Consider the following 26,108-nt stretch of genomic DNA (forward strand, 5'->3'; position numbering starts at 1 on the left):
TGAAGACACGATTCTCAGGAGTCAGATCTGTGCCCTACTTAATGTACAACGGCCTAGTTACAAAACCCAAATGTCTTTGAGAGACAGCAGGGTTGTACTTTAAACATAATTAACTAGGACTGTAACTTGAATTTTATCGTAAAAGAAACTTCGCAACAAAGATATACATTTAGTTGTACTACACTTCAGTCTTCACAGTTTTGACAGAACATGGAGGATGACGACACTGTGGTTTAAACATGGCTGGCAAAAAGCTAAATATGGATCTTGCTCTAAAAACGACCAAATTAGAAAACCAAACATAATTTGTAGTCTCCACAGCTAAAAGTAACGGGTTGCCATCTGCTTCAGTTATATTGCTTCCAAAAACAGCAAAAGAAATGTAAGGGCTGACTATAGGACAGGGTGGTGGAGGAGTTTCTCTGAGAATTTCTGACGGTTGTTACTAGACTGAACTGCTTAAATGAGATAAGGAGAAATCATATGGAGTCAAGACTAACTGACAGCAGTTATCATTTTGGGCCTGTGTGAAACAATCTCTTGGCCATCAGGTGATCTGATACAAAACTGAGGGAGAACACATTGTGCTTACATAATCAAGATCAACACTGATAAATAATATGAATAGCTTACAAAATAAAATCAACAGAGCCTCTAAAATATTTCAACAAGTTTGACATGTCAAGACATTACCACACCTCCCTCAGTCTGTCCAATAACCTAGCAGTAATTGATTCATTACATACACTAGGAGGTTATACAGAAAAGTACATGTATTTGAATTTCTTAAGGTGCAGCATTCATCAGAATCACTGCTCATGACAAAGTTGAACAGATGTTGGGACAACACCAATAATATAATTACTCTTTATGTGTATAAATCTGCTACTGTACAGTGACATAAGAAATAAATTTCATTCATACACATTCATATGTAACTTGGCTAGTTCAGCTTGAACCACAAAGCACCCCAGATCAGGTACAGGGCAGGACAGGCCATGAACAGTTTCCACTTTAAGACAAGTGCAAAATGCATCTGCCCATCTCTACAAACTATATGTGTATAAGCATCAACATCCTGTCAATGCAGTTTCCTCGGATGTTAAAAAAAAAAAAAAAAAAAAAAACAGCGATGAGAGAGGAAACTATAGTTCTGCAAAAAGGTATCTGCAAAACGTCTTTACTTTACTAGGATATCACTGGCATTAAAATATCAGCTTTATCACGGAAGCATTACAGCAAACACAAATAAAGCAATAAAGAAATGCTAGGGATTAAACTTTTAAGTAACTCATTGGCCTATACTCTGACTGCAATAACTACAGCATATTAAAAAAAAGACATTCAGCTCTAAGTTAAATGTCAATGTGGTTATCACATCCTTTCTTATTTTTTGTCCCCGTCTGGCTCAGTTAAAAGGCTAACTTAAACCTTAATATAACATGGAGTAAGCATAATATAGCATAAAAGTCTACCAATATGGATGGCCACTGTTGTAAACCCTTATTTAAAGACATCTCTGTTGTACATATTGTACAACATATTGTACTGTTGTTCATATTACTTAACAGTTTGCAAAGTTTAGCCCAGGCCACATTTCCCTCTAAAATATGTACTTTTGGTGGTTGAGAGAAATGTGGGAAATCTGGCAGAACCATCAGCAGCAGATGTTCTCAGCCGCTTTCTTCGTAATATGTTATAAAATTACTTCAGTTTTTCCTATTTCAAACTTTGCTATTCCAGTCCTACAGCCACTAATTATTTCTTCGATCCAAAACAAATTCCACTGTCCCTTTATATCTGTACAATAATATCTCTCTGTATTGTCCAACAGCTTAAGGTAGTGAGAATGAGAAACGGTAGCTACAGATTGATGACATACAGAAACTGGTAAAGAAAAAAAAACCCCAAAATAACAGTGGTGCAGTTTACTCACGTGTTTGGTACTGAATGCTGTCCTTCAGCCTGCCCTCTGCCTGAGTGCCCCGAAGCACAACTGACCAAAATATCCGTCCTTTGCTGAGCTCTGAGAGAATTCTTAGGGTAAAAATGAAGGGTGAGGGAGGAACAGTTCAAATGACTGTACAGCAGTCAGGATGAGGAAGTACTACAGGCTGCCAACCACGGCACTGTGACTGTTGTTGCCTCTTTCACTCTCTCATACTAAAAGAAAGAGCGCCAGAATCTCAGCCATGGGCAAGATTTTTTTCCTCTTACTCTTTCCCTAAATTTTTTTCCACACTAGTGAAGCTCAGACAGTCAAAGAGGGAGAATGGACCCAGAAACAGTTTAGTAGGAACACGTTGCAGCCGTCGCTGATCGAAAAGCTGGTTCCTGTACTTTGTTCACAGGATGGGAGCTTTCAATTTGATTTAAATGCAAACAAACATAACTGCATAAAGGAATACTTGTGCTACAGTTAAGTAAAGTAAATCCTGAAAAGTAAAGATTGATTTATGACATTGTTATGAGTTCTTTATTTCCAAATGGCCTGTGGACTGGTTGGACACCACACTGACAAAAACAACCTTTGTCTCAGACACAGTGTTTAATGTGAGGGTGGATCATTTGTGGAGCAGTTTGCATTTTATGCTCTCCCATACTGGTCTAATTTGGATCCCACAACGTATGGCATGCCAAGGCCGTAGAGCATGTGGGTAGAGAGTGTACAGCATTCTGGGTCACGATTAAACAGGCTTCAGTTTGTGGCAAGTGGTAAACTGGAGAACTTGGTCTGACCACACCCCTACATCACCACACAAAGTGCTTTTTAAAAGAGCGCTGCACAGGGTTGACAAACAATTCAGAATGCTTTCTTAGATACTGCCAACTATTTCCCACCATTTCAACTATACTGAATCTGTAATGTTGCCGTGTTATTATTAACCACAAACTTGTTGAATGCTGTTAAAATACTGCACCATTCCTGTGAACAATAAAAGTGTGGTGACTTTGGATTAGAGGATGTTGAATGGAATTTTATATCATTACATTTCATACATAAGTTCATGTTAACAGAATAATTGTTTTAAGCTGTTTTTTCATAGGTTAGCCATAGAAGCTATCTGTACAGATTAGACAAAGGTGACTTTGTCATCTATTCCAGTCTCCGCATTACGGATGTATAACATGCCTGATGGGAGCAATATCCAAGAAAATACAACCCATGACTCAATTTGTCATTATTCCAAATCACACAAGGAAGCAGAGTACTTCATATTAGAATAAACCCCCAAAGGCCAGGTGTGGCGAGCCTGCTGAAGCTGTTCAAATTTAAGAAAGCCTTGCTATAGTTGTTAGGGAATATCGGTGAACAATATGTAAAATTACTTTTTCATCACAACAAGATTGGTGCTAATCAGGGGACATTAAGATACAATAATTAAAATTATTTGGCATCATCAAATTCATTAGGATGTTGTGCTCTGGGTATTATGGATATTTGTTTTAAAAAGTCCTGACCTGATTGTGACTCTATCACTAGCATCGCTACTCTTCCATGCAAAAAATACTACTTCCTAGAAAGTGCGTAGATAGCCTTTTGTTTCCTTTCACTAGTGGCTATAGTATAAACACATCTTTGAGGTAAGTCCTTAAAGATGTATCAACACAGAACATGTACTTGGAGGAAATGGAGGAAACAACAAACCCCCCATGTCCACCTCACTCATAAGCACCACAACGTTAGACTAGTATGTATCAGTATACTGACCATTTCTAAACCCCAACAACAGTCAACTTACATATAAGAGCACTTCTAAGAATTTCACATATAGCATTTCACTCTAAGAACAACATTTACAGAGAGAGTGAATTAGGAAGTAGGTAACAGACCCCTCAAGTATAAAACAGGCCAAACATTAATTAAAAAAATGACACCACGTGGCTGGATCCTCACTAAGTGTGGTGGCTCTCAGGGGATTTCTGCCATTGTGTGCAGAGCCCTGAATGCCACATACAGGCACACTAAAGTTCCCAAGTGCTGCCTGCTTCTTAGTCCTGCTGCTTTTCCGCCTTCTGTCCACAGGAAAAAGCAATGAATCAGACTCCCCACATAGACACAACACAATTACATTGGATGTGAGAAGAAATGTCAAATGTGCAATGATGGTGATTCAGCTGAGTGTATACTGCTTTTTTCACTATTGAGAAAGCTGTTCTCAAAATTTGAATAAACTGTAAAGATTAAATCCCAAGTGGCATTTCTATGCATCATTTAAATCATACAGTCATACTGACTGTGGATATTAAGTTCCAAATATCTTTGAGTATTGAGCACTATTTGGACAGAACATAAATGCTTTGCTTCCAGTGTACAGTATTTGCCGTTGTTGTGACATGTGGCACTGATCTTTGCTATGTACTTGTCCTCATAATAAACATATGACTTAATATCGATTAGATGATAAATATCCATTTAAAAAGCCTGGGTCTCTATTTTTAAGCTCTAAAAATAATTTAACAAAATATGAAAATCAAAAATCAAATCTTCTGGCCAATGTGCAGGAAAAGCAGTATTTTTAAAAAACCCTGCCATTTTGTTTTCCCTGACAATCTTGGGTCTGATATAGTTAACATTCAGACTAGCATCAACATGGCATAAATATTAGCAGGAAACTATTAAGTGGAATTAAAATGGGATTGTTATGAAAAACACAAATGAATTACTTGCTATTTAAGTGTAATTTAGCCTCAAACTATATATAAGCCTCTTAGCCATAAAAACAACAACAACAAAAAAAAAAAAAAAAATCAGGGATAGTTTAAGATTAAGTTTCATTTAGATTAGACAACATTATTGATCCCCTGGCAGGGAAATTCAGGTGCCACAGCAAAAAAACAACAAAAAAATACACACACACACACACACACACACACACACACACACACACACACACACACACACACACACACACACACACACACACACACACACACACACACACAATAGCAAAACAGAGCTTGGAAAGAAAAACAGAGCAATAACATGTACAATATGTACAAGTATGTGTGTGAATAAACAGTAAGGTAAGTCAGTAAGTTACCAGTGTCAGGTTTTGTCAGTAAACAATGACAAATTCAGTGGCAGCCATTGAGTCTGATGGCAGCAGGGATAAAATATGTGTGTTAGCTACTTCACACACTGTGGGTGTAGCAGCCCGCTGCCAATGCACCACCCAAAGTGTCCATACTCCTTTTTTCCTTTCCTGACTAGCTAAAAGCCACCCAAGGTTTCAAGAGTCAGGAATCAGTTCATTCATCCATGCTTCTGTGAAGCATAGGAGACTAAAACCCCAGTAAAAAAATGTTTAATAATTAGAGTCAATAATAATGCAATAGGCAATATGTGTGAAAGGCAAATGTGTGCACTAACATGCACACATTAATGTATTAATTCTGCCTGACCACGTCGGCAGCTCTACAGCATCTGTACAGCACCTGGTTCTAGGGAAGTGGCATGAGCAGACTCATTATCTCCGCTAAAGAGAAAGAGTGTGGGATTAGTCTGTATCCCATGCTGTGAGACGGTCTCTGCTCTCCCTCTAGGTTCCCCACTGAGTCTGGAGGGATCTGAAACTAGTACACAAAATGACAAACTTCCTTCCCAAAAGCTATACTGAGGAAGTTGCAGCCTTGCTTCACACAAAACACAAAGTAACTGTCAGAGTGGCAGAACATCAGGTAAGCAAATATGCCAAACACACTTGAATATCTACAGCTGTATAAATATTAATATAAAGGGTTCAATCTGTACTCCTGGGAATGGAAAACTTGAATCTACAGCCAGAATGCAATAGTTCCAAAATGCTGTGTAGTGTATACTTTTCAACACTTTTCAATATTGTGTTTGAGGTTATTGGCTATTCTGCTAACTGACTTCAAATACAGTCTCACTGATTAGACTCATTGGTAGAAGGAACCATAAGCATCTTAGTATAACACTAAAATTTTTTTCAAGCAAAACCACTGCTCAGCATCTTAATATGGAACACCCTAAAATGTGATAATTAATGCCTAAATCAGCATCTTTTAGTTCAATAAGTTATGAGAAGAAAGCAGAAGGAAAGTGCTGAGGTGGTGATTTCCTTTGATCCACACAAGATCAATAGGTTGTTTGAACAAAATGTGACCAAAACAGCAGGGGATCTTAAACTTTCAAAATTACAATGGTTCAGTATGGGATCCTGGCTCATCACCTGTGGTGGCTCACATCAGAGAGAGTGTCTAGGAAGTTAAATTCCCCCATCTGAAATAAGACTATGTACTATGAAGCTTCAAAGGAAAAGTTTGCTATACAGCAACCTTGACAACCACTAAATATTTTCATCTAGTTGTGTAAGTGAAGTTAACAAAAACTATTTTTTACCTGTACTGCTCACTTTTGTACCACTGAACAACTAAACTCTTTCCAATATATAGTTTTGAAAAAGAATGTGTTACATTTTATATTAGCAGTCCTATAAAGATGACTGCTCATAAAACTGTCTGCTGCTCTCCTATATGTGGAAATGACTACCTTCTTGGATAAAACAACATCGGCGCTTTCAAATATAGTTTTGGATATCAACTCCTCTTTGGCCCTATTCAATCAAGGAATTACTGATGTATTGAACTGTGCCACCCTGAAGCAGTCACATCCATCCATTATCTCTCAACAATCACTGTGTGATTCACCAGTAGCAGGAGCTTCATGAATATTTCATCTGTTTCATCTTTCTCAGAGCTGGGCTCCCTCGTGGGCCATACTTCCTGCTCTGATGGTGTCAAAGTTCTTGCTCGATAAACAGTCAGACAGAGCCACGTTGCAGAAACTTCAGCTGCCTTCCTGTCTGCCTGGCTGGCTACATGTACAGTGAGTGGGTGGACTCCATAGAAACACAAGCATAGCATCCATGAGAACTGTGATGGAATAAAAAGGCAACCACGAAGCAGAGCTCAGTGTTTCACTCACAATGGAACATCATAGTGTTAGTTCCACTGCATACAATTGCTGTCCAACCCCAAAGACGTGCTCTCTACTGTGTAGCATTTGGGTGTCCAACAATACACAGACTTGTGGTATGAGAGCTATTTGATGTGCACTGTGGGTGTGTTCAATGCAACCTGTGTGTGAAAGAAAGATCACCATGGGTTAGGCATCTTTCAGCTAACAAGCAAACATTTTATTGACACTCCCCACATGTGTAAATGTCACATGTGTAAACTTGCCTATCCTGTTAACCTGGATAGGATACCTCAATAATAATCAGTTTCATTCTAGACTTGTATATTGAATTTCCTCCAGATATTATTCTTGCTCTTAGGTTGCAGTCTAAGGGGCAAAATAAGTCTGACATTTATATGTAAAAATCATATCTTTGCTTTACTACGTGGCACAAATGACCCATTTATAGAAACAGTAGCATTCCTGGGAGCCAGTGAGTTAGACTGTGATGCTTGTCAAGTATGCAGTCTATTTCCTGGACGTTCCCTAACTAAAAACAGAACAAGTAGGAAGATGATGCTTGGAGCTGCCGTCCTTCACCGCTGACATCTACCTACACCTCTTAGACAGAACATAGCGCAATGCATTTTTCTCCAGAGCCCTTTTCATAGATGACACTTCAGGAGATAAAAATGGAATGCAGTCTGGCAATGCTATGCAGCCTGGGGAACATTTGTGCCTATACAAGTCTATTGACTATAGGGTTAGAATATCATGCTAAAAGTAGCTGCACCCTATTGACAGAAAAATGAGGAGTCTTATTTTCTCTCAGAGGTGTATTATTCAAGTGACTGAATGCCACTCCAGTTTTCATTCCTGCTTTTATCAGCCCATCTCATCTTATCTCCTCAATTAAAGCCTCCTCCACTGCAGTAAAGGACGTGCCACTCCAACTGTATCCAGACCAGACCTTGCCTCTTGAGGACAGATAACAACTCTTTCTTTTCAGTTCACTCTGATCTGAACGGGTGTGTGTTAGTATGTGAGTATTTAGAGTGTGAAAGCTTCTTGTTAAAAGACAGGACCAACTTTGACAGCAATGAAGGATCAATAAAGAGTTACACGCAGAAGAGCTCTGGCAAGCTGACCTCAGACCACAAAATTAGAAGACATGCTACATATACGGATGCAGTGCCTTAGCTGTTGCGATATCTATACTCTGCAGAGTCCCACCGGGCAGTGCTGCTGCTGCTCAGGAATCATAAATCATACAACCAAATCCCTTCTGTGAGACCACATCTACAACCCACCAGGCTAGGGTGGATTTCCATGTCAGCTCACTTAGAATCAATATACAAGATCTTGGGTCACAAGAACACAATTTCCATCTTAACACACTAGGTGCTAAATTGATTCCTGCACACAAAGTACACTTTGTGCACTTGCTGACCTGTACAGACTTCCAAAACTGTATTACTTTAGCACATTGAAGCCAGCAGGAAATGATCTAGTCTAGTTTGTTTAGAGATAAGGTCATTTCCACCCTAAACCACATTTTATATCAACAAAGACTACTGCTTATCATTACTCAAGCTTAAATTTGACCAGAAATCCATTTTATATTGAGGCCATTTGCATTGTGAAGAGACCGGCACAATATTTTGCACATACATATGCATACATTTTGGTTTCCCCTTTAACAAAACTAAAAACAGACATTTGGCACTCCACATTGAACAACAGGCCATTACAGACTAACAATACACAGCAACTAGTGGACTCTAGGAACTCATCACCTACAGGCTCAGTTGTAGAGTCCCTGAGGTCAAAGTTTCATGATAGCTCAATTTGGTGATAGTCATTTTCAATCTATTTCTCAATTCCTCCCATTTCAAAATTGCTACCACCAATAAACACCAGACACTGTGGAGCTTAAAATTAAATTATGACTTTAGCTTATGTGTCCAGTTATTTTTATCTCTATAAACTAAAGAGCGATATGGCTACTTATTTGCACATGAAAATGACTGTATCTTTACACAGCTTTTAGACTATTCACAGCCTAAGCACATTTCTTGCTGGTTATATTGTGGAACTGGACGTTTGAAAAGTGTCCAATTATCCCATTCCTGAAAGTGTGAGACACAGAGCGATGACACAGGGGTTATACCTGTTGGGTAAAGTGAGCATCTGAAGGGAGCAGTGAGAGGACTACATCACAGCATTGTCTGCCTTTCAACCTTCTTATTGTATCACAGCAACACAAGGTCAATCCAAATGTTGTTACTCCACCTTGACTCATTTCATATGTCAGTTCCAGCATGTAGATGAAAGACTCCTGTGCTACTGCTGCTTTTCTACTCGCTGTCTCTTGGCATTTAGTTAACCAAAGTAAATCCAGGACACCAGTACTGGCAGGACATATTCCTGAGTGTGTGCTGCAACACACAGGAGACTTTGAATTCCCTTTGGAACATCTCACATTCATACACATTTAAATTCTTCCCATTGAAGAGAGTGGTGGAGGTGATCAGCAGGTATTGTTCTCTTCTTGAACAAAAGCCACTCCACTGCTGTACAACTGGATGTGAGTGCTCCCTACGTAACCTTTGGCTATATATAGCAAGGCAATGACAAGAACCAGCTGTATAAAGAGTTGAACAGAAGATGAGAGCAGCTTTAGAAATAACAAGGGTGATTCAGTGCTCTGGGCAGGACATGTAGTCTGACTGACACTACACTGACACAAGACGACTTCCCTCTGTGCGTTCTTGTGTCTAACACCGCCTGACCTGCACACAGCGCATAGGCCACAGACAGATTTCCAGCCATTTCTCCTTTTTTGGATGTTTAACCACGAGAAAAACAGACTGTAATTACCTACAAACAACAGCCCCTTGAACGCATCATAAATGACTGAGCAGCGCGCTCACATTTGAACTTTGGGCCCCGCATAATCAAAAGGAACAGATAAAAGTGAAAGCTATTATTTGGTTTCCCCCAAAGGACCCATGCATGTACCACTGCAAGGCCTTTCTCTTCTATAAACACAAGACTGTAAGCTCTACAATTAGGATCTGTTACAGCTTCGTTTTTGCTTTTGTCATTATTGAGGTGTCCAATTATTCCGCACAGTAAACATGACCAAAATAGCAAAGGTTTGTTATTCATCTTTCCTATTTTAGAGTGATCTGAAACACTCGGGTAATGTAGGTTACAAGCCAATAATATGTGGCAAGAATAGAATTACACACAACAGCTTAGTCAGGATAGTCTTCCATAATGAAGCATTTAAGAACCTATTAAAGACAAAAACAACAAACCTTCACAGATAACTACGCTCAACACAACAAAGCCTTGTCTGACTGCTTCACATGGCACTGATCTAATGAGGAACAAATGGCTGGCTGATCATGTGAAGAAAAAAACGCTACTGAAGTGGTTCCAAAGGAAACTTGCCATTGGCAGCAAATTGTGAACTTTAAATAAAACACAGGGAAACTTTAGCAGTACACTTAATTCGATAAATTCATTTGGAATTTGTTCTGCCAGCACATCGTCAGGTTTCTGTCAGGGAGGACAAAAATGAGGTTATTATGTAAGAAGCAGGTGATAAACAGCACCTCTGATAGAAAACTAATGTAATGATATAATATATGTAGCTTGGAGTGCGGGGCTAGAGCTGCCATTGAGGACGCTGAGGCCAGGCGCTCCTTAGCGGTTTTGTGGGGAATATGTTTGCTTCCTTTTTTAGCAACCTGGAGGGGACTTCACATCTTACTGTTTGTATGCTTACATGTTTAAGTCTGGTGGTAGGCCAACAAAATTATGAATTAATAAAGGCCACAGCATTTTTCCTCCAGGTATTTACTACTAGCAGTGCAGGAAAGGTTTAGAAACAGCATTACTCAACAGTCCTTGGTAAATAAAACATTACATTCAAAATGTAATAATAGATTAATAATAATTAATATGATACATTTTAAAGATATTTTTGTGTTTCTTGTCAGTTTTTTCTAAGGTTGGTGTGGGCGGCACTGAAGGCACTTATGACCTGAGTTGCCCGTTTGTAAAATTCTGGTCAGAGTGTTGATTGTTTAGGCCAGGGGCAGCCAAGCCTGGTCCTCCAGAGACACTGCCCTGCTTGTTTTCCATCTATCGCTGCTCTTCCACTTTCTGATTGGCTGAACACACCTGATCCAGGTAATCAGCTGTGGGTAAGGCAGGTAGGAAAACAAGGAGGGCAGTGGCTCTGCCCCTGGTTTAAGGCTGAATGTTCACTGACCTGTCCCCGCCATACAAGGTAAAGGTTACCCCGTCAAAAACGGTTTGACACTGTAGTACAAGCTTTACTTGTGACCATGGACGGATAAAGACGGAGCCCATAAAAACGCGGTTTACAGAGCAGATGTGGTGCTGATCGAAGAAATCCTGTTGAACTCACGACTCGGCTCGGTGCAGCGTTAGCAAGTGAGGAGAAACCGGGATGAATGTGTGAAACCGTGTGGCTGTTAAATAAAAGATAACATCACGTAGACGACGTGAAATATGACTTTCTGTTATCGGACGTTACAGTCCGACATACCTGAGCGTGAAAGCAGCAAGTCCTCTGGCTAATTTTCTGACAGACGTTATCGTATGACCAGACCCACATCCGCTTCAGGACTTAGTCACCGAAAGAGCAGACCCGTCTGAAGTGACGTTAAAATAACATCAACATCAGTTTGTGCCAACTGGCCAAACCCCGCTGGTCCCGAGCGACTCTCTCTCTCTCTCTCACCTTCAATCTCCTCCGACAGCAGAGAAGCGTTGACGCTGAAGTTTACACTGAGCCAATAAAAGGGGGACCAGAAGAAAACCCGATACAGACTGTCAGCACCAGCCACAATTAGCCGCCAGCCTCAGCTCACTTGTTCAGTAGCCGCTGTCGCTGCTGCTGCTTCGCCGGGATGCTGCTGCTGCCGCCACACGCATGCGACTCATTAGTGTCACCGCCTGCTCGTGCTGGAGCCGGTAGGTGGAGCGCGTGAAGCGACTTTGGCGCAGTGCACGGGGAGATTTCTGGGAAATGTAGTCTTTATGTTAAAACACTTTTAAAAAAAAGGAAAACAAAAGGAAAGTTTAAATTTATCCAACCAACCCATGATGAGACGATTAAAGATGTAAATGGGACGTTTATCCACATGTAATATTTCACCAGGACTACAGGGTTTTTATTGGACCCGGCTACGTTTAAATAGTGGGAAACATCACCCGACCAGGCAACAAAACGTATAGATTTAAGTAGCACAAATGCAGGATCGATATGTGTTTTATATGTGTTTTGATGTAAGATTTAAAACATACCACTCTATTCTATTTCTAATGTTGGACACACTAAGTATAACTAATACAATTTAACAACACAACCAGCTTCTCTGCTGGGCTGGCGCTCAGGTCGCAGCTCAAGTGGACTTTGTGTCGAATGTGCGGACATGTATTTTAAAAACCTTTTTTTAGGCAAAACGATGTTTTAATTCTTATTTTAAAATCTGTATGTTTTCACCTATCAGGATGTAATTGTGCATATAAATACATCCGAACTGTGTTTCCGCTGTGGAAACTGTGACGAATCTGCAGCCGCAGCTTTTTGACTACATTTACCCAACAGGAATGTCATTGACAAACATGGCCGCCTCCACGGGAACAGCAAACGCTGCTGCCCCCGACTCGCAGGGTCCGGCCCCGGCTGACCAGAGTGTGGATAGCCCAATGATTCAGTACAGTATGATCATGGAACATCTTATCGGGGACAGGAGGCGCGTAAAAGACCTGAACCCCGCCGTGATGGGGGGTCTGCCGATACCCCCAAAAACCGACGAGCAGAAGATGATCGAGAGGGGGATGGAGAGCTGCGCCTTCAAGTCCCTGCTGGCCTGCGTGGGAGGTGAGAAACATCCATCCATCATCTGTAACCGCTTATTCCTTAACCAGGGTCCCAGGGATCTGCTGGAGCCTATCCCAGCTCTCTCGGGTGAAAGGCAGGGGTCCACCCTGGACAGGTCACCAGTCCATCACAGGGCCACATAGAGACAAACAACCTCACACACTCACACTCACTCCTATGGGCAATTTAGAGTCACCAATCAACCTGACATACATGTTTTTGGACTGTGGGAGGAAACCAGAGTACCTGGAGTAAACGTGAGAAACACACCTCACCTGCTCATATCTCTGTCTGAACGTCATCTTTACCTGGCGCCAGCCCCAGGCTGTGGGTGGGATCTGGTGAAGACACTGAGACTCGGATCATTCTTGGTGGGCTGTGGATGATTTTGTATAACGTAGACCATCATTCAGATTTATAACCTTAATGGAACATTGGATTGATATGAGTAATGCAGTCAGGTAGTGTCATTTTGACCTCACTTTCTCACCTGAACCCGGTTGTTTTCTTTGGAAAAAAGGGATATCTATCTATGGAAGAACGGATTTGCAGTTATTGAGGTTTTGCCCAGTGGCTGGATTCACTGTCCATGAATGTGTCAATAAATTCTCTGTGTAACTGCACAGCCAATATGTGTAATCCCATCATAAAAACTAAAGACAGCTTAGCAGTGGTTTGATTTTTCCTTCATTTGTTAATGAAAAAGAATAATTGCAGTGCTTCATAACACTACAGACTATTGCTATTTCATAGTAGTTAAGTTAAATAAATATAAATAATAAACAATATTCACACATGGAGCTGTAACCACACACTTTCTAAGTCACAGTAATAATGATCCAGTGTTTGCTTTCTAACTTCTGGATTTAATCTCCTCCATGAAATCCACCTCCACCTTCTTCTTCTACATTGTTTTTACGTGTGTGGCAGATTACAAAACGAGTTCACAAAATGAACGTTCACAAAATCTGATATTAGTTATATAAGTTAGTTATATAATAACAGGCCTAATGATTATCTTGAGCAGCCCTAAAATGGGTCTAAAATCGCTCCTGACGTAGACCTGAAATTATTGATGGAAAAAAATATGATGCTGCAGATATTTAACATTCTTCAGTTGTTTTATTGTTCAGACAGTCATGTTTGTGTTTTTGTTTTCCACAGGATTTGTCCTCGGTGGAGCTTTTGGTGTCTTCACGGCTGGCATTGATACTAACGTTGGCTTTGACCCCAAAGACCCTCTGAGGACTCCAACAGCACGAGAAGTCCTCAAAGACATGGGCCAGCGGGGGATGTCCTACGCCAAGAACTTCGCCATCGTGGGCGCCATGTTCTCCTGTACAGAGTGCATCATAGAATCAGTACGTCACAGCTCTGCTGTGTGGGCTGCTGGCATCAGATGATGTTGGATGAGTCCACACAAACAAAACAGCGTTACTGTGTGACTGTGATACATCAGGATTTTATATGTCCCCTATTTTCTGTAACAACTCAAGAAACAGACAAAATAATGTAAACACTTAAAAATGAAGCTCTGGTATAATAATCACGGTTTGAAGAACACTCCGACAATCTTCATCATATTAGGTGTGATGGGATTTTTTTTTTTTTTTTTTTTGGTGACTAACTAACTCAGCTCCAAAATGATGCAGACATTTGTGGTGGAGTTAGAGAAATCACAGCAGACGATGGTCAGAACCAGTAATCTTATCAGCAAAGAGAAAATGTGGTTTTAAAGTTGAAACAAGTGTGATGAATAACACAAAAACCTCTATGGAGCACATTTGCTGCAGTGTTTGTAACTTTGATTACCAACGCATCTCTCAGGAGTTGTGTACTTTGTGTGTCCTGATTGACTAGAGGGCAGGGTTATAGTCACTTTTCCAGTAAAAGTGCGCAGGGATGATGTAATGAGGCTTCATCCATTCTTTATTCTCGGACTATTTAATGCAAATCTCCATACTGTTATTTTTTTGCTATTCAGTACCTTGTATTGAATGGCTGAGTTCATAATGGTTCTGTTCTGTGGATTTAGCCTCCTCAGAGTGGTCTGGCAGCACCCCCTGGTGCAAACCTGCAGTTTTTGATTTTTTTCTTTACTGATGATCGTGTTAAACTCCAAAGTAATAATCCAGATTGTTACAGTTCAGGCACAGCACCATGCTAATGGGTAATTCAGATTGGAAACTCTCACTGTTCCCTGCCTTTTTTCTTTTCTTCAGGCCTTTGCAAACACATCAATTGTAAATTCTTTTTTCATTTGCAGCACAGAGGCAAATCTGACTGGAAGAATGCAGTGTACAGTGGTTGTGTAACTGGAGGAGCCATTGGATTTCGCGGTATGTAACTTGGTGTGTATTTACTTTAATGTTTTAAAGTAAAAGTACTGTATTTGTTATGTATTTGTTTCTGTTTTGTAGCTGGTCTGAAGGCTGGTGTCCTGGGATGCGGAGGCTTTGCTGCGTTCTCCGCTGCCATTGAATATTATTTGCGATGAACCATTTAAGAGCGGCTCTGTGGACACTTGGAGACTCGCACTGTGAGAAATCCAACCATGTGAATACACCGTAGACCTGCACATAGAGGGCTGTTGTAAAAGCAGAACTGATGCGTTTGGTGGAAGTGACAGGTTCCTGTTTGTATTCACTGGTGGAAAGTGACACCACAGTGGACTGAAAAAGACCTGTCTGTATTTTCCTCTTATGTCTGAGTGAGTAAAACAAACCAACTTCAGATGTTGAATGAAGAAACCAAGCAGAGTGGGTCTGCTTCTATGATGGAGGTATAATGATGAGATGGAAGTGCTGAAATCAGATAATCACTGTTCTTGCTGTAGAACATTACTGTGATGTGTCTGTATCTAATTAGCATCAGGATTATTTATATTAAAGATGTTTTTAATTAACATGAGCATTCAAGTCTTTCTTGATGTTTACAGAGGTAATGTTTGCAGGACTACAGGAACTTTTGTAGGTCATGCAAGCTACTCATCTACATATACAGATTTCATCAGATTTGACCTACTACTACCCACATTTTTCAACATATCAAGGGGTGAAGTGCACTTGTGTACTGCACATTTACAGCCTTGAGAATTAAACATTGACTGGAAGTCATGGTTAGTGTTGTGCAAAACTGGCCTCCAGGTGGCGCAATATGCAAAGACCTGAAACTGTTTTCACAGATGCAGGTTGATCTTTCAGATCTTAGGATTTGATGTAATGATGATTTGCTGTGATGCTGACTTAGGTGTGATAATTGACAGAATATAAAATGAAGTCCCAATTCAAACATAACACTGAATATGATGTATAATAAATGAACAATACAATACACTATAGTTGCGCTCAGCTCTTTACACTGAGAGAATAAGGAGCATGTGCTGGCTTTATTCAGCAATCAACATGTTTTTGTAATTAGTTATGTTATCGAGCCACTGACAGGATTATTGATATCATAGGTCTTAAACTGCAGACAGACACAAAGTGAGAATATTTTGGTAACTTTTATTTTACTAAAAAAAGGGGGAAAAGTTCACATTGACATTTAGCCTCAATATTACAGTATACTGAAATTCTTCTCAAGGGAAGTAAAATACAACAGTTTTATTTTAATCTTATATTAAAAATATCAAATAGTACTCATCTAGCAGTGCTTACAGTATTTTAAGATATGTTGCAGGCTTGATAGCAGAAAGGTTGGCTTTGTGCAGAGCAGAGATGGGTGTTTGCCAGTTATACTGAGGGCCTAGCAGAGTCAACCTACCTTTGTGTTACCCGACCTGGCTTGACTGACAAGCTGAACATGCAATGAGGGCAACTACACAAATCATCCTATAGATTATACCGGTGCAGTAAGACACTTGCAACAAGCTTGCAATGCAACAACAAGGGGAAAAAAGCTAAATGTTCCATTCATTGTTTTTCTTTATTTTTTTATTTATTTTTTTTTTTGTTGTTTTTTTTTGCCACAACAACCTTCACGTCACAAAGTGGCCTTTCTTCTCTACACAGTGATCTGAAGTTTACTGGCAGACTTTCTGGTGATCTTTTCAGTACAGCTTACCAACCATACACCTGGTGAATGCGAAAATCAGACTAAAAAATAACATCACTACCTGAATAAACTTCAAAAAACAGACTCCTTAGAGCATTTCTCTAGTTGCACAGAACTGTACAGGCACACATATATATTTAAAATAAATAGGGCTAATTTGGCCAAGACTCACTGGGCAGGGCAGTTCTCTCGTTTATCTGTACAGAGACATCGCCAGCCACTTACGATGGCTTCTCAGCCATTTATAAACCTCACAATTTCTCAGTCCCTTAAACAAACACACAAACAAACGCACACACGCACACACACACGCACACACACCTCACTTAAGTTCAACTACATCGTCACTCAGCCTTCCCCAACACATGCACAAAGCCAGAAATACAGAAAAAGGAAACAGCTGTAGAACAAAATAAAAAAAGAAAACATGTAAATGCCATTTCTCTGGAATGCCAATGATAAGGAAAGAAAAGCTGGAGGTTGAGTCGACTGGTTTCTGAGATCAATAAACCAGTCTGCAAAGGGCTCACTAAAAAACACCACCACACACTTTTGGACATGATCGTGTACCACCGCGCCAGGCTGTGGCCTCCAGACACCCCAACCTTTCCCATTGTGGTCCCAGAATGCCTGGTAATTTTGTCAGCGGGAGGCAGGAGGATGCTCTGCTCTCCTCACATTACAAACAGGACACGTGACTACTAGACGACCAGGAAATTTCCTTCACCACCTCCCTATGTGTTCAGCTCCATCTCTCTGCAGGGGGGAGGGGTTTGGAGGTGTAGACAGGAGAGATGAGGAGGAGGGGGCTGTACAGTCGAGATGAGCTGCCTGCTGGGGGGAGAGGTGAGTGGAAAGGACCGAGTGGTGGGGAACAAGGCCTGTATGGAGTCTCTCACTCTCTTTTCTCCAGGCGCCACCCGGAGAAAGGTGGGTGTGGATTAAACGTCAGTGGAAAAGTAGAGCGTGTTGCGCTTCAGTTCGGCAAAGGAGATGGGAGGATGCTGCAGGTAGTACAGCAGCACCTGGACCTAAAAGAAGAGAATTAGTTTAGTCACAATTTCCATGAATTTAATCAAAATTAATCTATACCAGTGGTCTCCAACCCTGGTCCTCGAGAGCTACTGTCCTGTTTGTTTTCCAGATCCCTGCCCTACTCACCGCTGATTACCTGGATCAAGTGTGTTCAGCCAAACAGAAACTGGAACGACAGGGATAGTTGGAAAACCTGCAGGACAGTAGCTCTCAAGGACCAGAGTTGGAGACCACTGATCCATACCATCCTGAATGTCACTAATGAAGGCAGTATTTCTATAACTGTACTTTGCCTTTGGTTACAGCTTCATGATATTTGCCTGACATGCATGTTTTACTCCTCCTGCTTAGCCACAGCTTCCACAAGAAATACACGTTCCTGATTTAATGCTAACAACATGCTGATTTAACATGTATAGCAAGTTCTGGCAGCCAATAAACTGCAGGCGGAAAATTACTTTTGAGCATAGTGAATGTAAATGTCTCCAGATTGTCTTTATGAAAGCAGCTGACTCTGTCTCATGCTCCACATCACACTGCTGCACAATTTCCCTTAATCTCCCCCATAATGTCATATGTCACTTGTTTTCCTTTTTGTTTTTTTTCTAGTTTACCAGGAAATCCAGTTACTAGTCTCTCAGTGAACCAGTCAGCTCCCCTATCTTTAATTACAAGATGGAGTCCCTTATTAGAAAGAGGTGAAAATTCACTGAGATTATATTCAGAGGGAGCATGTTTCTTTACTGTGTGACGTTTTGTATACTTATGCAGTAAACATTTAAATACACCAAAGTAGAAGCACTGGGCTTCACTGCAGTGACCAGCCAAGGCCTCCTGCATGTGTATGCTGCTCCGTTTTATGATGATATATTCTAGATGTTGCTTATTCTGCCAAGAAAAGACATTTGTGCAAAGGAAACGTGTCTCTGGGTAGAGACAAATTGCTGGCCTGCAGGCCAAATACAGCAGGGAGAATAGATCGCACTGACATGGGTCAGTTGGCGACATGGGAGTACAATTCATCCGGAAAACACATGCAACGACCGAGGAAATATTCATGTACACACCAGTCTGCAGTCCACTGCATACACGCACAGTGGGATGCCTACTCAGTTTCAATTTATCGATATGATTTTAACAGAAAACAGAGCTGTGTAAATATGTGGAATCAACATAATAATTAAATAACGAAACAAAACCAAATTCAAATGCAGGTGAGTGTAGGTACCTGGGCCATGACGTCATGTGACCAGATGTCAGAGGCAGAGGTGATGTGCTGTCCCTTTGTGCTCTCTGACTCTGAGGGCCTGAGCAGAGTGGGGCCAAACACAGTGGCTAGGTTATGGAGCGACATCTTGTTGATAGGCTCCTTCTCAGCCACCCTGCAGGAACACACAGCAACAGACCCATTGCTCAGTAAAGACAGGAAGGGGTTAATACTACAGCGAGATAGTCCGCTGCTCCATCTCTTAAATTTCTCACGCGTGGGAATGTGGGAAACTTGTGAATGTGAGTGTGAAGCTTTAAAACAAGGTGACAGCGGGTTAAAATCAAACAACAGATGTGCAAAAAACTATTGAAATGAATGTGTGGGAGGAGAAAAAAAAAGTGTAAAGCTTCACTCAATGACAATATATACAAAACAAAAACAAAACAAAAATTAAAGTCGCTCTTACTAAATATGCTCTGGGGAACTGAATGAGCCATTTTAGCCCAATGAGAAGGAGAGTTTTCCATTTTTCATTTCAGGACCCCAATATCTGACTGAACATTGACTGAAAATATAAACATTACATGACTGACTGGTTGACCGAATACGTGAGATAGTTGAAAACGAGACATGAAACGGTCTGTGAGATAAATATAGAAGACGTTAATATACTGAGGAGGTACAAGAACTTTTTTAGGTTGTACGTTTCAGATTAGGATAAGAAAGGAAAAATAAAAGCATAATGAAGAAGTGTGAAAACAGTGTTTGACAGCAAATGAATTTACTTAGAAACCAATAGTTGTTGGTTACTTTGGCCTAACTGGGACGAGTGTGTGTCTGTGTGTGAGGGGGCCGGGGGGGGGGGGCTGTTTACCGTTTGAGGTGTTCCAGCAGAGTGAGGAAGGTCATGAGGTTGGGGTCAGGCAGCGAGCGCAGGAGATGCATCATGCAGTTCTCCTTAGCTGCTGGGTCTGAGAGCGCTGCAAGGGAGAGGAAAAAGATGTCAGATTCAATCATTGTAAGACAGCTCGTTAACTTTTACCTTTATCTCTTCTAGCTGGGCAACTTTAACTCCCTTGTGAAACTTTGTAAAAACTGGCTATTGATGACAAACACTTCCTGGAATAAAGGCCACACCTATGCCCTCCATGAAGGCGGGGTAGAGGCGGTCAGTGAGCAGAGGCTCCGGCAGCTCCCTGAAGTACAGCTTCAGAGTCCCTGCGATGGCGTTAATGTCCATGTCACTCAGCATCACCAGAATATCTTTGGTATCTGCAAATCAAACACAAAAAGAAAGAAGGTCCACATTACTACAGGTTTGAAGGAACACAGCTGCTGTGGAGTCTGTTTGTCTACAGGAATGATGTAATCTCACAACAGCTCTACATCCAGAAGGAGGCAGATTGCAGACATGCTTCACAAGAGCAGAAAAATATGAAAGGTGACACTGGGCTCTGCTCTGTTGGATCTTGGTAAAATCAGCCATGACCAACACTGAGACACTCCCATGCAATTTAAAACTCAAACTCTTGAAAGCTGCTGCTCCTCATCTGGTCTGGATTCCCTAGCAGTCAGTTCCCACAAATCTGCTCTCTACACCGAGGGGGCTGTGGAGCTATTGTGGAAAAAGCTCCACCAGCACAACAGTGGGTAATGAGGGGAGCCCAAAGAGTGTTATGTGTCACATTACACTGATGTTAGCTTCTGACAGTTTAAAGTGAACAGGTTAAGATGCCATGTGGTGTTTGGAAGCAAAAGATGTGTATGCATCAGTGTGGGGGACGGCTTGAAATCATTCTTATCTAAAAAGGAGGCCCCTGCAGAAAATGGTCTGGGAACCACAGTGTTAGAGCAGAGGCATAAACAACCACCATTAATCTTCCACAGATACTGCCACTATGCACGCACTGCATTTCTTGGAAATTCCTAGGGGCAATAAGGCCAGTGCTTGATGATATATAATTGGACATGATCAATTATTTGATGCTTCACTAAATAAGATTTTGCTTTAAAATATGTTTATGGGGTTATTTACCCTAATCGACTGTTTAATAATATTATTAATAAAGAACATGCATCATCTGATCATTCCTCATATTTTGAAAAAATCTTTTGCCTTCAAGCTATATTCAGAGATACATTATGAAATATCTCAGATCTCACTGTAATATACTGTGGATCACAGAATCACTTGTTTTGTGATATATATATGGGCAAAACATCATAAATGTGTTTCCCAGCACTATAGCACAGTAGTGACAAAGCACTAAATGGCATTGATGGTCCTCCTGTGTCACACACAAGACAGAGAGTGGAGTCTTACTGGTGTCAAATGCTGTTTTGAGGGCCTGGATGTCAGTGGCCACCCCTGAGATCCTGTAGATTCCTACTTCATCAATCCCTCTCTTCTCCACTTCCTCAATGCACTGGCGGACTATGTAAGGCACCTTGGAGCGTTCACGCCTGTGGACAAACAGTTATACTCAGGTTACTTTGTTGATGTGAAAATTCTGGTTCTTTTCACTGGCTGATGATATCTATGTCAGACGATGTCTTATTTGCAAACCTTGTGTAACTTAATGAAGTGTAAAATTTCATTTTGTACTTAAGAATACGAGTTTAAGATAATGCTAATTTTGATCTCATTTACAGGATCATACTTACTTTGTCACCACGTTGATTTTGACTCCAAACACCCCACTCTGTTTTTTGGACGGCGTTCTCTTCAAGCTAAGGTCCCGACTTGTAAACTTCATGGAGAATTCCACTTTGATCTGATGATGAGTGAATGACACAGATCAAGTAAACTGAACTTTGGGACCGTCATAAGCCCTTATGTGGGCTTTGTTGATTGACAGCGAACATTTTAAGTCTGAACAACTAAACACAATTACACCACCCAGCATCTCCAAGCTGTGTGCACAAACGTCCGTAGGACTCAGCATTTCTCACTTAGACTTCCAGCAGAGATGTAAGGGGATCCTGTGTTTGTAAGATACTGACTGTGTTATCAGAAAAGCTAGCCAAACATACATTGCCTTTGCCAAACACAACACAGATCACTGTACTCGGTCTTACCCCATTCATCTCTATGACATCCATGTGCCAGTTCTTGGACTGCACTGTCTGAGGGTCCAGCTGAAAGATAAGCAGAAACACAGAAACATTTAATGGTAAGATTTTTTGCAGTCCTTGACCAAATAAGGGCACAGGCTTCATTCATACAGAGAAAAAGTCAAACACTTTCAACACAATCATGTGGAAAGTTTTTACTACATGGAAGGAGTCCAGCTTTTACTTTTTGTGTGTACATTTGCAGATAGGCTTGTTAATATTTAAAACAAATAAAAATAAAAGCAGTAAAGGGAATTTTAGAATTGCCTTGTTTCATTTTCTAGGTAGTGTTCAGCAGCAGGTGGCGTGAAAACTGAAGCAAACCCTTGTGAAGGAGTAGCAGTAATGTGAGAGGTGATGGATTATATTTGCCTCGTCATATCAGATTCACACCGATTTAATAACATGGCTTGATTCTCATCTAACTCAACCTAATTCACTTCCACTCAGTTACAAATTACAAAACATCTCTATAAAGTCAATGCTTGCGTTTGTCCCTGTTTTTAGAGCAGAAAAAAAAAAGTGCTGTTTCCACCTGATTTCAAACCAAGAACCTCTGCATATCAGGCAAATGATATCACCACAACACTACAGGAACTGGCTGGCTGCTGGCTCCCCCCACTCTGCAACATAACCTCAAATCATGTATTGACTGAGCCAGTACCTATTGCAAAACATGACCACATAAATGTTGGACCATGGTGGAACAAGAAGGGCAAATCTGCAACCAACAAAGTTTAAAACTGAAGGAAGGGGCTGATATTCACTAAGGCCAGAGTTCACCTTTGTGCTGCCCCATTTGTTCCACCTCAGAACCAGAACAGAGACAAACTCCTTTACGGTCACTATGTCTACTGTGGGAAAGAATGGTGCCACTTATGCCCACTGAAGTCTCCCCAGGGCCCAACAAGGCTCCTAATTGGCTCAGACCACTGAACAGCAAGACAGACTCTCAAAGTTTATATCACATGTCCCATGATGCCCTCTGAGTTATGATAGATGGCAGCTTGTTGTTGTTTCAAGTCTCCTGGAGTCGGTGTCCACTGTGAGGCCACAGCAGCTAATGTCTTTTTTATAGGCTGTTTGAGCATCTGCAATACACAGTTATATCATTACATGTCTGTGCGGTGATGTGCTCAACTTAGGGGAAAATAATGATTGCTGGGTGAGCACAAGGGCAGCACACTTCTCTCATCGTCAGCATTACGCATCCACCAATAAACATTCTCAGTGAGTGTATTTCATTGACTCGTAAAAAGGCCATTTGGCATTGGTTTCACGCATTCCTATTATCGTTAAAGCCTGTTTTCCCAGCAGGGTGTGAGTTTGAGACCAGGGACAGGTAATCACCACAACTGGGTCTTTATACCGTTACAGCCAATAAGCAAGCTGGGCAAAGATCCAGGACTCTCAAACAATGCCTCCCGTAAACCCCTCAATGTAGACTCACTGGAAAAACAAAAACTGTTCCTCCCACCCATTTCCTCCCTATTACTCTGCTAATTTCTAAAAAACCTGATTAAAAATGAATGCACTCGAATAGGGTTTTAAAAACAAAGAGGATCCTTTACAGGCAGAAGTTACACTCAGTGACCCTTCTTGAAACTGTATCCTCAACTGGCTGCCTTTTTATTAAAAATACTTTGAGAGGAACTTGGCCTATTCCCCCTGTGTTCCTTTCCTGGAGAAATAAGTTGGTTTAAAGGGATGACTGAAAACAGCTTGGCTAGGGAGGCCTGCACGAAGCAAAGTCAGACTGATGTTTGTACTAAATTTTTCACTCAGAATAAAGAACACATTCATGCATGACAAGAAACAGCTTAGGTGGAAATGGATTGTGATTGATGGGAGCTGTGATGTGTCTAGTTGGATGGAGGAGGAGAGGTTTTATCCAGAGAGATGGCAGCAGGTAATGTGTAGGTTTCACAATCATTCTCCTACAACTTAGAAACCAAACTAAAACACTAAAGCTTGTTATACTGCAATACCAGAATTTCCTCTTGGTGTTTAATAAGGTACTCTAATATAATCGGTGGACACAGTAGGAAATCACTGTTGTTCTTAAGGAGCAAAAATTCATTTTACAGAAGCTGGTTTACTGTATATGAAGAATGTTTAAGGCCCAACACACTTTTCATCTCAGTCCAGAAAGGTTTAACGTTAAAAGACTCATTTCCCTTTCTGGGAATGCATGAAGAGGATATTAAAGGATAAAAGCATCTACTGTGTGTGCACATTCATGCATGTATCTCATGTCAAACTGTCTCGTGGATTTCCTAAGAGACATCCCACAGCTAATATGGTTCAGATTAGGATCGTATCACTCTGGTGTCAAAGTTCTCTTTGTATGACCATGAAAACTACTTAAAACACAAGATTTAAGAAAGGCCAGAACAGATTACAGCCTGAGGCAAAGCACAGAAATACTTCATATCTTCTGGGCCGGTGTACACAGCGTTTTCCTCATAGAGAATACAATAAGTATGTGTGTGGTTCAAGGACAGAGCAATTCAACCAATTCACTGCTCTGTTATTTAAAAAGCTCACTGCATGTGTGTGTAGATACAATACAGTACAGATATAGATATACACACCAGATTTGTGGCTTGGCTGGTTCCAGTGCTGTCCATACTTCCCAACCCAGTGTACAGTGTATGAGAGAACTAAACCTGACTCCTGTATGATCACACACTCTCAGACATCCTCAATGCACCTCACTGCTCTTCTGTGTGTTTAAAAAACAAATGCAACAGGAGGCATGCAGCTGCCACTCAGGCCCTTTCAGTATCTTTTCCTGCTTCTGGTTGGACTCTATCAGTCAAGCAGATCACAAGATAAAACATCATGACTGAAAGCTTGACTGTCAGTCAGCCATGAGCCAGGATGTACAGCCTGACTGATCTACAGGGACAGAACAAAGAAGATAAGAAAAAATAAGTCATGCTGTTTTGCTGCCACATGATCTTTCTTACAGACCACGCAGCAGAACAGGCATTAGCTTCCCTCTTTCCTTTTTTTGTACCAAAGACAGCAACAGAGTTTTGGAAGAGGGGTAAAGTTATTTGACTAACTTTTATTTGCCATTATAATTCCTTCTGAGTGAAAATGAGCTTTTCTGAAAACTTGGCTAAATTAGTTTTGACCACCTCCATGCCTCTTTTGATGGTGCCCATGGTTTGGTTCTTCTTGGATTAAACAGTTTAAACTGGCCTAATGCTTTGCCTGTTCTAATAAATTGGTCACTGTTAGGGCCTTTTTCTTTTATCAACCATTAAATCACTGCATCCAACAAAGAACAGAATTCACATTCAACACTGCTACTGTAACTTCAACTTGTGTTCTGTGTCATGACGCATCTTAGAGATAAGATGAAAAGGGCTGTTCCTGCCCGGTTTCGAACCGAGGACCTTTCGCGTGTTAGGCGAATGTGATAACCACTACACTACAGGAACTGGCTGGTGCTTCAGTCCCTGCTCTGCAACCATACTCCTGCCCTAATTCACCAGTAGGGGACATGTGATCCACACATCGCTGCAGCTATTATGAGACTGACAGCAACAGCAGACCAACACAACACGGCAGTCAGAGGTCTGCCCCCCTCTGGAGCCGTTTACACTTCCCACACAACCCACACCACTTCATATGTGCCAAATGCAAACAAGGTCTGATGTGATCCTGTTTGCCACAGGGGCAAATAGCATGATTCTATACTATATATGTAAGCATCGCTTATTGCTTATGACTATACAACTATAATGTGATCGGTCATGAATGTAGATCCAAGACAGAAATAATGTAAGTAATGGTTTTCAAAAATAGCAGATCACATTGTGTCAGTCAGG

General features: G+C 41.0%; 3 protein-coding genes and 1 non-coding gene across 9 annotated transcripts in view; 1 reads left to right on the plus strand and 3 right to left on the minus strand.

Moving 5' to 3' along the window:
* The window catches only part of specc1 (sperm antigen with calponin homology and coiled-coil domains 1), a 64,539-nt gene extending 52,639 nt beyond the window's left edge, over nucleotides 1-11,900 (minus strand). The window contains exon 1 of one of the 3 annotated variants that reach the window (XM_026327950.2): nucleotides 11,706-11,900. The gene's annotated coding sequence lies outside the window, so the exon portion shown is untranslated. Of the gene's footprint in view, nucleotides 1-1,936; nucleotides 2,262-11,510; nucleotides 11,651-11,705 lie in introns of those variants that run through there. The other 2 variants (XM_026327951.1, XM_026327948.2) reach the window with 2 other exon arrangements.
* Nucleotides 11,901-12,577: 677 nt separating this feature from the next.
* timm22 (translocase of inner mitochondrial membrane 22 homolog (yeast)) lies at nucleotides 12,578-15,762 on the plus strand. The gene is made up of 4 exons (XM_026328593.2): nucleotides 12,578-12,851; nucleotides 14,016-14,212; nucleotides 15,118-15,190; nucleotides 15,272-15,762. Exons 1-4 carry the CDS (start codon nucleotides 12,578-12,580, stop codon nucleotides 15,346-15,348), a joined length of 621 nt encoding a protein of 206 aa, XP_026184378.1. The 3' UTR covers nucleotides 15,349-15,762.
* Nucleotides 15,763-16,337: 575 nt separating this feature from the next.
* The window catches only part of abr (ABR activator of RhoGEF and GTPase), a 111,226-nt gene continuing 101,455 nt past the window's right edge, over nucleotides 16,338-26,108 (minus strand). For 3 of the 4 annotated variants that reach the window (XM_026327749.1, XM_026327750.2, XM_026327751.2), the window contains 7 exons: nucleotides 22,231-22,290; nucleotides 21,817-21,926; nucleotides 21,476-21,615; nucleotides 20,290-20,424; nucleotides 20,027-20,132; nucleotides 19,171-19,324; nucleotides 17,849-17,938 (listed from right to left, as the gene is read on the minus strand). In XM_026327749.1, coding sequence (XP_026183534.1) covers nucleotides 17,849-17,938; nucleotides 19,171-19,324; nucleotides 20,027-20,132; nucleotides 20,290-20,424; nucleotides 21,476-21,615; nucleotides 21,817-21,926; nucleotides 22,231-22,290 — 795 coding nt within the window. Of the gene's footprint in view, nucleotides 17,939-19,170; nucleotides 19,325-20,026; nucleotides 20,133-20,289; nucleotides 20,425-21,475; nucleotides 21,616-21,816; nucleotides 21,927-22,230; nucleotides 22,291-26,108 lie in introns of all 4 variants that reach the window. The other variant, XM_026327748.1, reaches the window with a different exon arrangement.
* On the minus strand, nucleotides 25,646-25,718 carry trnav-aac (transfer RNA valine (anticodon AAC)). Its single transcript has one exon. It is a non-coding gene; the product is annotated as a tRNA-Val (tRNA).

Source organism: Mastacembelus armatus, chromosome 14 (assembly GCF_900324485.2).
Source record: "Mastacembelus armatus chromosome 14, fMasArm1.2, whole genome shotgun sequence".
NCBI classification, from domain to species: domain Eukaryota; kingdom Metazoa; phylum Chordata; class Actinopteri; order Synbranchiformes; family Mastacembelidae; genus Mastacembelus; species Mastacembelus armatus.

What these genes read in the sequence shown, in the direction of transcription:
- timm22 (XM_026328593.2), top strand. Translation starts at nt 12,578, where the DNA reads ATGTCATTGACAAACATGGCCGCCTCCACGGGAACAGCAAACGCTGCT. An exon ending in CCTGCTGGCCTGCGTGGGAG is followed by an intron (nt 12,852 to 14,015) that starts GTGAGAAACATC and finishes TGTTTTCCACAG; the next exon opens with GATTTGTCCTCGGTGGAGCT. An exon ending in CAGAGTGCATCATAGAATCA is followed by an intron (nt 14,213 to 15,117) that starts GTACGTCACAGC and finishes TTTCATTTGCAG; the next exon opens with CACAGAGGCAAATCTGACTG.